The 11,969-nt window shown below is 49.0% G+C and overlaps 2 protein-coding genes across 20 annotated transcripts in view; one reads left to right on the top strand and one right to left on the bottom strand.

Moving 5' to 3' along the window:
* Mbtd1 (mbt domain containing 1) overlaps window positions 1-7,548 on the top strand; it is a 67,541-nt gene extending 59,993 nt beyond the window's left edge. For all 18 annotated transcript variants that reach the window (XM_005394096.1, XM_013519308.1, XM_013519311.1 and 15 more), the window contains one exon: window positions 4,540-7,548. In XM_005394096.1, the coding sequence (XP_005394153.1) occupies window positions 4,540-4,658 (119 nt within the window). In that variant the 3' untranslated portion in view covers window positions 4,659-7,548. The remainder of the gene's footprint in view (window positions 1-4,539) is intronic.
* Window positions 7,549-8,476: 928 nt separating this feature from the next.
* LOC102025422 (nucleoside diphosphate kinase B) overlaps window positions 8,477-11,969 on the bottom strand; it is a 4,413-nt gene continuing 920 nt past the window's right edge. For both annotated transcript variants that reach the window (XM_005394111.2, XM_005394110.2), the window contains exons 2-5: window positions 11,769-11,898; window positions 11,209-11,310; window positions 9,856-9,968; window positions 8,477-8,696 (exon numbers count right to left, since the gene is read on the bottom strand). In XM_005394111.2, the coding sequence (XP_005394168.1) occupies window positions 8,579-8,696; window positions 9,856-9,968; window positions 11,209-11,310; window positions 11,769-11,894 (459 nt within the window). In that variant the 5' untranslated portion in view covers window positions 11,895-11,898 and the 3' untranslated portion in view covers window positions 8,477-8,578. The remainder of the gene's footprint in view (window positions 8,697-9,855; window positions 9,969-11,208; window positions 11,311-11,768; window positions 11,899-11,969) is intronic.

Below are 11,969 nucleotides of genomic sequence, written 5' to 3' on the forward strand. Positions count from 1 at the left end.
GGCCTCTTCGTGGGAGGCCCGTTTTCGAAGGAAATGCTCTCCAGCTTTTACATCTGTCACAGTGTGTTAGGTCACACCTTGGGCCTTCCAGCTGTGTTTTTCTGAAGATCACTCTGATGTCCTTATGTCCAGAGGAAGTTGCAGTGTTTATTTTACATGAAAAACATATTGGTATAACAAAGTGACCGGCATGTTAGTGGAAAAACTTTGAAAGTCTATCTAAAGAGCATTCTAGCTTCTGGTTTCTCTGTTTAACTTTTTCATGCATGGCACTTGTGAAATAGTCATCTTTTACGTAGTGAAGTATGGGTACTGTGAGTTCTGAATGTGTTTGAAGTTTCATTGGATTTTGGCTGTGTGTATTTGGATTGAGCAGATTAATTTTGGAAGTGTGTGTCATGTTTTACGAAAGGTTCTGATTCATGTAAAACAGAACTAGTGACGTTGGCAGAACCCCAAGAACCCACATGGCCTCCCACATGACTTCTCTCGGGTGTTTGTGGGGTCCTCTGTGCGGGGTGGGACGAGGCTCGATTTCACTCTGGTGAAAGCACAGCGGGCCCACATTGCCACCTGAAGCGCCTGAACGCTTCGGTGTGGGTGGGGTAGCTGCTGAGTTTATTGTTAATGGTCTGTGTCGCCGGGGAAAGTGTCATCTCAGGTTAGTTCGTCTCCTAAAATGTTAGAGATTAGTGTCATTAGGTTGACTTCCTTTTTAGAACAGAGCTCAGAACACGCATTGTGTAGAAAGTGACATCCCACCGCAGGGTCTGCTGTAGTTCATCCCTCATTCAGTGAGAAGGGGAAAGGATTGGCGGAAACGTACCGGGCAGGCCTTACCTTACATTCCATGAAAACACCGAAACTCCACATTAAAACATTGCACATCTGAGTGAGTGTTCCACCTTTATCTTCAGTGATTTTTTTACGCACATCATTTCCATATTTTAACATGTTTAGAGGCCTCATCCAGGAATGGTTGGTTAGCAGCAAATGTACGTAGTCTCAGGATGTGCCTGAGCAACTCGGCTCCTCTCTTACAATGAAACACACCGTCTGAATGGCGCATGCTTGGCTGGAGCACAGCGATTCCCATTCATTTAAGCCATCTGATCATCATGACCAGACACAGCTCAGTGAACCTGTTACTGTGGGTACTGCACCTTTAATGAACGGGGCTGTGTTTCCATGGGTTTGTGGTAGTGGTAAAGTGTCCTTAAGGTGATGCATGCTGGCTAGATTAAAAGAACTGTTACACATTTGATACTGCTGACTATAACCGCCGTGTTACTCACTTTTTTTTTTTTTAAGAAAACTACACAGTTTTGCTTCACCTTGCAGCAGCCCGATGTGTGTTTATTTTGCTATAATCATATACAGAATGTATTCGCTTTTCTGTCCTTGCACTATGAAATTTTTCACTACCAGTGCCCAAACAGGGACCACAGTAAGTTGACATTGTCCGCTCTCAAGAGGTGATTGCAGTGTGAAAGAAGTCAGAGAGACGGTGTTTTTTTTACAGTAATCTGTAACTAAAATCAGGACGTGTGGGCTGGGGGACAGCTCAGTGGTAGAGCACTTGCCTAACATATGCAAGGCCCTAGGTTTTCTCCCTCCCACCACAGAAACGTAACAGAAAAGTCAAGAAAGGCAGCATTTTTCTGTGATTGCTGTTGGGCTTTAAAAGTTGTAACTTTAATATTACTCCCCTGCCCAGACACGTGAGTCCTAATTCCCCTCACCACTCAGTTTTTTCAGTGTGAATTTCCAGTCTGTGCTCCAGGTACAGTCTCCTCGGCGCGTCCCGGGTGCCCCGACGGATGCCCGAAGCCCGAGTCCCGAGCGCTGTGCATACGCTGCTTTGTGCATCCTCTGTTCGCACCTAGCATTTACCCCGTACACCAGGCACGCAAAGAGATTTTTTTAAAAGGGAGAAGTGGGCAAAACCAGACACGGTGGTGCATCCCAGTTCAGTCCTTAGCCTTAGGGTCAGGAGGATCAGTGAGAGTTCAAGGGCAGCCTAGGCTACACAGCCAGACCCTGCCTCAAAAAATAAAAAAAAAAGAGTAACAATAACACTTGGACCTACACTTGAGGGCAGAAAGCTGAAAGTGGGCCAGTAACCAGGACTAGAATTTATGCGTCTTCTCTAAGATTTTAAGGAACAATACGTAACAGACAGAAGTAAAAAGGCTGACCTTTTGTTTGGAGCCCAGTGCCCACAGGGCAGGGGAAGGGCAAGCCCAGGAGTGCTAACCCTGGAGACCTCAGGCTGCCCAGCAGGGTGGTGTAGCCACCAGGCCCTTCCTGTGGCCCCGTTCTGTCTAACTTTTCTGAAGTCTATGTCAAGTCTCTGGTTTCAGAATAGTCACTCACATTTTTTTTGGTCTTTTTGAGACAGGGTCTCACTATACAGTTCAAGGTGGCCTTGAGCTTACTTTGTAGCCCAGGCTGGCCTCGAACTCACAGTGATCCTCCTGCCTCAGCCTCACAAGTGCTGGTATTACAAGGCATGCGCCACCACGCCCGGCAGTCACTCATATTTTAAAAGAAAAACAGGCTGTGTTGCTCAGTGGTAGAGCGCTTTGCTGTCACACAGGAGGTGCTGGTTTCCACCTCGGGCACTGCAAAAGCACCCCCAGCCTTGGAGGCCCCAGGGCCATGCCAGGGCAGCTCGAAGTGGGGCCTTGCGCAGAAGATGCGTCCCTGGTTCTTCAGAGATTGGCAGCTTGAGGTCCTGAGTTCCATTTGCAGCTTCACCAACCTAGCTGAGGTCATTTCCATTAGAAGCAGGGCCACCTGAGGCACTGAGTGACCCACTTGTACGGAGTGACAGGTGAAGGGGGACTTACTATAGGTTCATACAGGACACAGGAAAATCTCAGTCAAATTTGGCCTAAGAGCAATTTGGAGCCCTGCAAAAAAAAAAAAAAAAAAAAAAAAAAATTTTTTCTTAAATTTTCTCAGATAAGATCTTACTATGTAGTTGAGGCAAGCCTCAAACTCAAGAGGATCTTCCTGCCTCCGCCTCCTAAATGCTGAGATTACAGGCATACACCACCCACCAGTTTAATTCCTCTTTTTTTTTTTTTTTTTTTTTTGGTCTTTTTGAGGCAGGGTTTCTCTGTACAGTTCAGGCTGGCCTAGAACTCACTTTGCGGCCCAGGCTGTCTTCCTGCCTCAGGATCCCAAGTGCTGGGATTGCGGGCGGGTGCCACCAAGTCCTGCAGCTGCTCTTTTTGTTAACCTTTGCTCACGCAGTAGAAGGAGCCCTGGCCAGCGTGACCTCGGTTTCACCGAGACACAAGCCCTTCTAAAGCAGTTCTCCGCAGAGTGAAGACCTGTTGAAACAGGACTCACTAAAGGGGAGGGCCACTTTGTGTAGCTTAGAACGGACTCATCTGATAGCTCCTGAACCAGAGTCCTGCTGGCACTGATCTCACTGGGAGAGAGCAGTTTTGGTTTTGGAGGGATGTTTTTTTCTTCGTTTGTCCGTCTTCTGCTTTGTTTGGGTTCTTCTGTGTTTCCCGACGGTACTAGGAATTGAGCTCTGGACCTTGAATATGCTAGATAAGTGCTCTGCCACTGAGCTACACCCCCGGCCCTTGCACTGGTGGTTTTCACATTTCCATCATCAGTAACTTTTTATTTGAGCAGAATAAGTACCCAAGGTTTCCATAATTTTAGTCCCCCAGTATGCGAATTTATTTACTGTCAGTTTTATTTTTATAAATTTACGTGTGTATAATTTATATTGCTGATGCTGTTTTTATATAATTTTTAAATTTTTAATAGGAGGCTCTTGCCCTTGCTTTTTCAGGGAGTCTTTAATATCTGGGCTGGCTGCAGTGCGGTAGCCGAGGGTACTTTCCTAGCACGTGTGGGGCCCTGGGTTCTCAGTCCCCACCTGTGCAGGATAAATAAAGGTGTCCTTTGGGAATAACATTGTTTTAAAGTCGTCCCTGAGCTGCTACTTACGAAGCATTATACTTGGGAAGCATGCACGAATACGTCATTATTTCTACAGACACTGACGTAAACGTAAACGCTTAATCATAAGCTTTCTCATTGTAACTTCTGCTTATCGTAGTCGCATTAGCGCCACTAGGGAGAAGTTTCTGTGACGCTGTGCAGTGCGTCCAGTGTGTCTTGCCGCCCCTTCCCAGAGGGTCCCTTCACGGTCGGTGTATTTGAAAGCTAAGGCGAGGGCTGGGGGCGCAGCTCCGTGGCAGAGCCCTTGCCTGGCATGCATGAGGCCCTGGGTTCAGCCTTCAGCACCACAAAAAGAAAAACGTGGATACCTGTCCTGCTGGGTCTTGTTTTCGTGTTTTGCAGTACTAGGGATCGATCAAACCCCGGGCCTCAGGCATTCACAGTAGCTGCCCTCGAGCTCTCTCCCAGCTTTCCAGGGTTAATTTTGAGAGTTAGAGAAGACAGGAAGAAGTCCTCCTGTGAAGCAGGTGGGGCGTGCGGACCGGAGGCAGCCGGTCGCTCCGGAGGCTTGGTAACACGCGCTGCGTCTCCCCTCTCTCCCCACAGTGAGCGCTCTGCAGCTGAAGGAGGAGCTGCTGGACGGGGAGGACTGTAACTTCCTGCAAGGAGCATCCGATCCGGAAAGCAACGGCTCTGCCAACTTCTACATCAAGCAAGAGCCCTGAGCCGGCTCCGAACCTGACGGCGGGAGGGGAGAGTTTTACACAGAACTGCTTTGTAACCGATCCGGCTGTACAGCGGGCTATTCTACTGGACATTTTGCTAAACATAGACAATTTCAGTTCCAGATTTTTCAGGTGGGTGGGGAAACTATTTTAGTCGGGGTGGGGGAAATTTTTCAATTTATAAAGATGGACAATTTTTGTGTTGTATTTGAAGCTTTTGAAAGAATTTTGTAATATTTTCCAAGTTTGGATTTATGTGTATTGTTAACAAGAACTGAAATTCTAACTTTTTGGTAAGATTAAAGTTTAGGTAGCAGGACTGAAGGAAATGATTTAAGAAGGATATAATTGTAAATGCAAACGAACTGTCATAAACATGAACCTTTTTGGTACCTGTTGGGAGACCTTTGGATTTTAGAAGTTAGGCCAGTCACATCTCCAGCTTCCTCTGCCGCACAAATATGCAACCGAGGCCCTCGCGGAGGGCCCAGCTCCACACCGACCGCGGAAGGGGCGTCGCGCTGCTCGTTCGCGTTTTATTGCAGCCCATTTTAAATGTTTGTACAGAAGTGTTTTTCATTCTGTGAAAATTTATTTGGAGTTCTAGATGAAACTGGAAGAACTCTGGATACTTTTATATGTTCTCTTTTAAGTCAAAAATGATCAAAATGATCCGAACACTAAAGTGTTAAACTGGAATGGTTGACAAGATATACAGGATCTCAATCTCCATGTTGCGGGGTTGGGAAAACGCAATATTGTCCTAAGTTTATTTTCCTTGCTTTAAAAAAAAAAAGGGCGCCCCCGAAAGGGATTCTGATCAGTTCTCGGCCACTTCCCCCTCCCGTGAGATAGTAACTGGGTATAACCACACCCCAAAACAGATGTTCAGTGTCACCAAGAGAATCAAAGTCAGTCACTCAAAGCCAAAAAACTTCCAAATGATTTCAAAATCATTCCAGCTCCACTTCTAGCTGTCCTGGATTTGTTAGGAAACTAAATTGAAGGACTTAATTTTCTTAAAATTCCATATATAGAGTATGAATTGTTTTTAATTGTCATCAGAACTGAACGGTGATAACTGATTTGGACCATGACAGACATTCCCTATTTTAAAATTCACGTGGCTTCCTTTACAAATAGGATAAGGGCAGGTTGGTGAAAGGCTCGCTCTCCGTCCTCTAGCTGCCCGCCGAGTTGTGACTGAGCGAGAGCTCTAGCGTTGACCAGTGAGGTTCATAACCAAACTCTCAGGAATTCACTCATCTATTGTAGAAGTACTTCTGGGTCGTAGCCGGCCTCCGCAGCGTGCTAACTGTGGCCATCTCCTCCGGAAATAGGCAGGGCGCACTAGAAATGAATCACAGTGATTACTCTGCAGTCCTTCAGCCTATGGAATGCTTTAAACCATGGAAGGCCCCAGGAGACCATTTTAGGTCAGATTTTTGTTTGAATTTTAAAATGCATAGAACGTTCAAAACCAGCAATTTATTTTCTAAACTATTGCTCTACTTTTGGGAATAATAGCATTGGTAATACGCACAGGTTTACCTCATTCTATGCAAGAGGGGTTAATAACATAAGGTTTTGTAGTAGCTACTGGAAGTTGTTGCTTTATAGTGTAAGAATGTATGGATTCGATTGCATGTCACCATTTCTTAACACTGACTCTTCGAGGGCAGAAACGCAGATCACATCAACGCGAGTTGATTCTCATGTGTCAAATATATGTGAATTCAGCTGTAAAGTTACTGGATATTTATCTTACACAACATTGCTGAGAGGGACCTACTGTAAATGTGACGTCCTCTCGCTTCCCAGATCGTAATGCGGAGGTTCCGACGGAGGGTGCAGCTTCTCTCTTCTCAGGCCCCGCAGGTCACACCAAGCGCGGGGTTCCAGCCGCCCAGGCGCCTTGGCTACCACCTTGGGGCTCTCGGGGGACCCCAGTGAGCCGGGAGGGCCGGGGGTCGGAGCCAGCCAGCCCTGGCCCTTAGCTCTGTGAAATGCTCCTTCGTAGCCGGGTTCATAAGCTTCCAGTGAGACCGCAGAGCCCAGCGCGGCGCCAGCGTTTTGGAGCCACCAGCTCCTGCAGCGCACCCGGCCCTGCGGGCGCGCGGGGCCTGTCTTAGCCATAACTGCCCTCCGCCCGCGGCCCGGCAGCCCTTCCTCTCCACGGTTCAAGACGTACTGCTGACCTTGAGTTTGTTTCTTGTTCCCTGTCTCCCTGTTAGGATTACTTGGGGACTTTGGTAGTTTTAAACTCTTTAACCTTTCCCTTGCTGTGTATGAGGACAAAGCTAAAGCTGTTATCAACTTCTTACTCTACGGATACTAACACGGGTTTTCAGTGTTTGTTTGTTTTATTATTAATTTTGCGTGATGTGAACACCCTTTCCCATCAATATTTGTATTATGGTGCTATATATTTGGTAATGATCCTTTAATATTGGGAAGGGATTTTAAAAATACTGTGATTAAACTGGGTTTCTTCTTTGATTTTCATATTTTAAATAAAGCCACAGTCATTTATACAAAGGATAAGCATCTGTCCCTGGGCAAATCTTTTGAGGACAGAGGTCAAAGTAAACTGCATAAGGTTTTTACATCATTTCTGTATGTATTTGATATATAGATCAGTATCTGTACAAATTTAATCTTTTATTTTCTGGTAACGTGATCACGGAGAAAGTGTTTGAGACTTTCTCGTGAAGTGTATATAACGGCGTGAAAACTTCCTTCAGAGATTTATGTTCCTTTCATTTTTACCAAATTGCAAATTTTCAGCATGGATGTGAAAAGCATTAAAATTATAACTTTGTGTACAAGATGAAAATAATTCACTAAATTCGCCCTTTTCTACACAAAATAAAACGAAAGTTAAGCTGTAGTTGAGCCGTTCTGTGCCTTCGGGCCGTGGGGGGAGGTTGGTTCTGTGGGGAGCCCGGGTGTGAGGTGAAGCTCCCCACGGGCGGGAGAAGCCAGGAGGCTCATGCGTGGTTGGTGTGGCACAGAAGGCCTGATCACAAGGTGTACGTGACGGCAGCTTCCGCCACTCTTAACAAAACGGTCCAGCTGTTTTTAAAAGGCAGACTCGAAACGATAATGCTACAAGTGCATTTTTACCACTGTGCCAATACATACGCAAAATTAACATCAAAAACTGAAAACTTCTTGTGTGCACTGGTGATTGAACCCAGGGCCTTCAAACCTAGCCATCCCCTGCCTTTTTGCTTTTAAGACAGGGTCTCGCTAAATTGCAGAGGCCGAGCTAAAATTTTCTATTCTCCTGCCTTGGCCTCTGAGAGTAATTACAGGAACAAACACACCACTACACCTGCCTTAGAATGGGAAATCTTTGCCAGGCGTGGTGGTGCACACCTGTAATCCCAGCACTCGGGAGGCTGAGGCAGGAGGATCATTGTGAGTTTGAGACCAGCCTGGGCTACAAAGTAGGCTCACGGCCAGCCTAAACTGCATAGCGAGACCCTGTCTCAAAAACAAAAAAAAAAGGTGAAACGTTTTACCAAACTTCTAGCCCAGGAAACATATTAAATACTCATCCCAGGACTGAAAAGGATGTAGGGTAGCACAAACACATGCAGACCAACCCGGCCTGGGCGCCAGGTTAATGCGCCGGACTGGTCTCCCTCCCGGTTCCGCAGCCCTTCCTTACAGAAGGAAAGCCAAACAGTGCGGCCCTGTCCCCTCGCCCCGTCCTCAGCTGGCCAGGCCCTCACCGTCTCACCCAGCCATCCGGACAGCACGAGTGTCCAGGAGCAGCTGCTGCTGGCGCAGAGGAAGCACAAGACACTTCGTCCCGGTCCCCAGGCTTTATTGGGAAACGGGCTTAGAAAACAGGACCCATCTGTCCGCCAAGTCAGCAGTCAGCGGAGTGAGGGCAAGCGGCGCCTCCACCTCTACTCATAGATCCAGTTGTGAGCGCAGGGCTTGTAGTCAACCAGCTCTTCAGGCTTAAACCACAGGCTGATCTCCTTCTCGGCGCTTTTCACGGAGTCACTGCCGTGAATGATGTTCCTGAGAAGGAGAAGTTACTAGTTACTATGCTTTAAGTGCTGGGGTCACTGCAGAGGCCGAGACAGGAGGGTCACAAGCTCAAGGCCGGCCTGGACTCCACGGAGATCCTGTCTCCAAAAAAGCAAGTGTATTTCATGGGTACAACACAGTCATGCCGGATGTTTTCAGCTAAATTACCACCTGAAGCAACAGACTAATTATATACCCCAAGGTTTTTCTGTTTTGGCTTGGTTTGATTATGGTTTTTTGAGAGGGTTTTGCTTTATAATCCTGGCTGGCTTGGAACTTACTACCTAGCCCAGCCTGGCCTCAAACTCACAGCAATCATCCTGCCTCAGCCAACCCCGGTGCTGGCATTACAGGTGTGTGCCATTACACCCAGCAGTATTTTATTTTAAAACCAACTATAATGCTGTAAGTATGCTAGGCCTAATGGTGCACATCTACTCCCAGCTACTTTGTAGTCTGAGCTATTCAGGAGGCTGAGGCAGGATGACTGCTTGAGTCCAGAAGCTTGATACCCGTCTAAGAACAAGACCCCAGGGTTTTTTTTGTTTTTTGTTTTTTTTTTTTAGACCCTAGTCTTAAAAAAAAAAATTAAAAAAAGATGTCTTAGTGCTGGGGATGAGCTCAATGGCAGAACACTTCCCCAGGTCCTGAACTCAATCCCCAGTAGTATTGAATAAAAATAGAAGGAAAAAAGGTTCAACTGCATTATGCTTCCAAGTTTCCCCCTCAAAATGTGCTTATACCCCAAGGTTGCCTATGCTGTAAAATATTCCTTCTCAAATTTTGAGAAATGAGCAAAATCCTGACTAAGATTTCTATTTCATTTCTTACAGCACTGATTTGCAGAACCCAACCATGACGTGTGCTTTTAGTTTTTCTGAGGCAGGACATTCATAAGTTGCCCAGGCTGCCCTTGAACTTGCGATGTTCCTGCCTCAGCCTCCCCAGTAGGTGGGAATACAGATGTGCACCACCATACCAGGCTTCAAATTTTAAGTAACCTCGGGAAGTAGCTATGATGACAGGATTGCCCAGTGATTATCACCACTTACAAGTCCAGGTTTTTCTAAAACTGGGATATGCCCCCCAATGACTGCTTTCTACTCCATTTAACCGGAGGTGCAAAATCATCAGCGCTCCCCGGACTCACCTGCCAACCTGGATGCAGAAGTCCCCGCGGATGGTGCCCGGCTTGGAGTCGGCAGGGTTGGTCTCACCCAGCATCACGCGGCCCGTCTTCACCACGTTCAGCCCCTCCCAGACCTGGTGGGGGAGAGAAACCGCTGCAGACGGCTGCTCAGGCCCCATAGGGACCGACACCAACTCCACCAACAGCACACATTACTCAGTGACCACTCAGTGACACTGCAGTCAGGTGACCCCAGCAGAAAAAAATTCCATTCCTGGCCAAGACAGCGCACACTGTAATCCCAGCACTTAGGAGGCCGAGGCAGAAGGACTGCCATGAGTTTGAGGCCAGCCTGGGCAACATAGTGAGCTCTAGGCCAGCGTGAAATTCATAGTGAGACCCTGCCTCAAAACAAAAAAAATGATCCCGAATGTAGGATACAGAGAAGTAGCCCCACCTTGGGTGGTGACTTTCCAATCTACCTCACACAAGAATATAGATCACCGGGCATGGTGGTACACACCTGTAATCCCAGCACTCAGGAGGCTGAGGCAGGAGGATCGCTGTGAGTTGGAGACCAGCCTGGACTACAAAGTGAGCTCAAGGCCAGCCTAACTGCATAGCTCACAAACAGGATAAACAAGGGTGAGAGGGTGGGAATTTAGCTCAGCGGCACAGCGCCTGCCTGGCGTGCGCAAGGTCGTGAGTTCGATTTCCGGTACCAGAAGAAAAAAAAAGGGGGGGGTGAGGAGATGGATGAAATAGATCGGTGGGAGGGGCTTCCCAGAAGACAGCAAGAGACAGCACACAGACAGAAGACTTCCCATTACACACTCTGTGCCTGCTCACTCCCAACAGGACATAAACACCATCCGAAAATGCTGCATCTCTACCACAGGATTAGAGAACTTTGGCTTCATTTATAAGGCTAAAAAAAAACATCTTTTTTGAGACCTCATGCAATTCAAACTGGCCTTGAACTCACTATGTACCCCAGGCTGATCCTCCTGCCTCAGCCTCCCAGAGGCCGGGATTCCAGGAATGCAACACTAGCCTAGCACACTTACACCAACTTTTACTGAGAAAAAAAAATTTTTTTAAGTGTTTTTCTACGCCTCTAGGAAACCGGGATCAAAATGCTTGTCGAACGGAATAGTTAGCCTTTCTCGTAGGCGGTAAAACTAGTCTAGCGAGGTTTACCTTAACATGTCCTTTTCCCTAGGCTCTGATCCCCCGCCCCGCCCGCAGCTCCCGGTTAACTGAATAACTAAGCCCCAGCGGGCCTCATTTGTAAGACAAACAGTTGAGCAGCGGAGGAAGCGTCTCAGCCAGGAAGCGGCCGGCGCGGGGCCGCCGCGGCCCGACCGCACTCACCATGGCGACCACGGGCCCCGAGTGCATGTACTGCACCAGGCCGGGGAAGAAGGGGCGCTCCTTCAGGTCGCTGTAGTGCTGCCGTAGGTGCTCCTCCGAGGCCTGCAAGAGGACGCGTCAGCCCCGCCCGAGACGCTGGCCCGGCTCCACCCCGCCCCGCGGTCGGGCTCGCTCGTGTCCAGCCGGCTCCCGAGGGCACCGGAACCCCGCCGAGCCGCGGCAGCGCCGCCCCGGGACGTCGCGGGCGGCCCCTGTCAAACACTTCTCGGCCAGCCGCGAACCTGTCTCCGCACGCGAGCTGGGCTGAGCCTTCCGCACTGACTTATCTAACTTCAAGAGTCGGGGGTGCAGGTCGGCGCCCCAAATTTCAAGCGGGAAACACAGCTGCTCCCGAGGCCGAAGGAGGGTCAGCGCTGCAAGGCGCCGGCGCCCGGAGCCCAGGCTAAAGCTCCGAGCTCAGCCTGCGGGCCGCCCGACCCCCGGGCCGCGGGGACCGGGACGCGCCCGCGCCCACGCACGGCCACAGGGCGCAGGGGTGGGGCGGGGCGCGGGCGCGTTACCCGCATCATCTTCATGGCCACCAGGCGGAAGCCCTTCTGCTCGAACCGCTTGATGATGTCGCCCACCAGGCCGCGCTGCACGCCGTCGGGCTTGATCGCGATGAAGGTGCGCTCGAGGTTGGCCATGGCCCTGCGGGCGCGGAGAGGCGCGGTGAGGGCGCGCGGCCGCGGGACACAGCCCCGCCGGGGAGGCCCGACCCG

This window comes from Chinchilla lanigera, unplaced genomic scaffold, assembly GCF_000276665.1.
Source record: "Chinchilla lanigera isolate Chin_1 unplaced genomic scaffold, ChiLan1.0 scaffold00050, whole genome shotgun sequence".
In the NCBI taxonomy this organism is placed as follows: domain Eukaryota; kingdom Metazoa; phylum Chordata; class Mammalia; order Rodentia; family Chinchillidae; genus Chinchilla; species Chinchilla lanigera.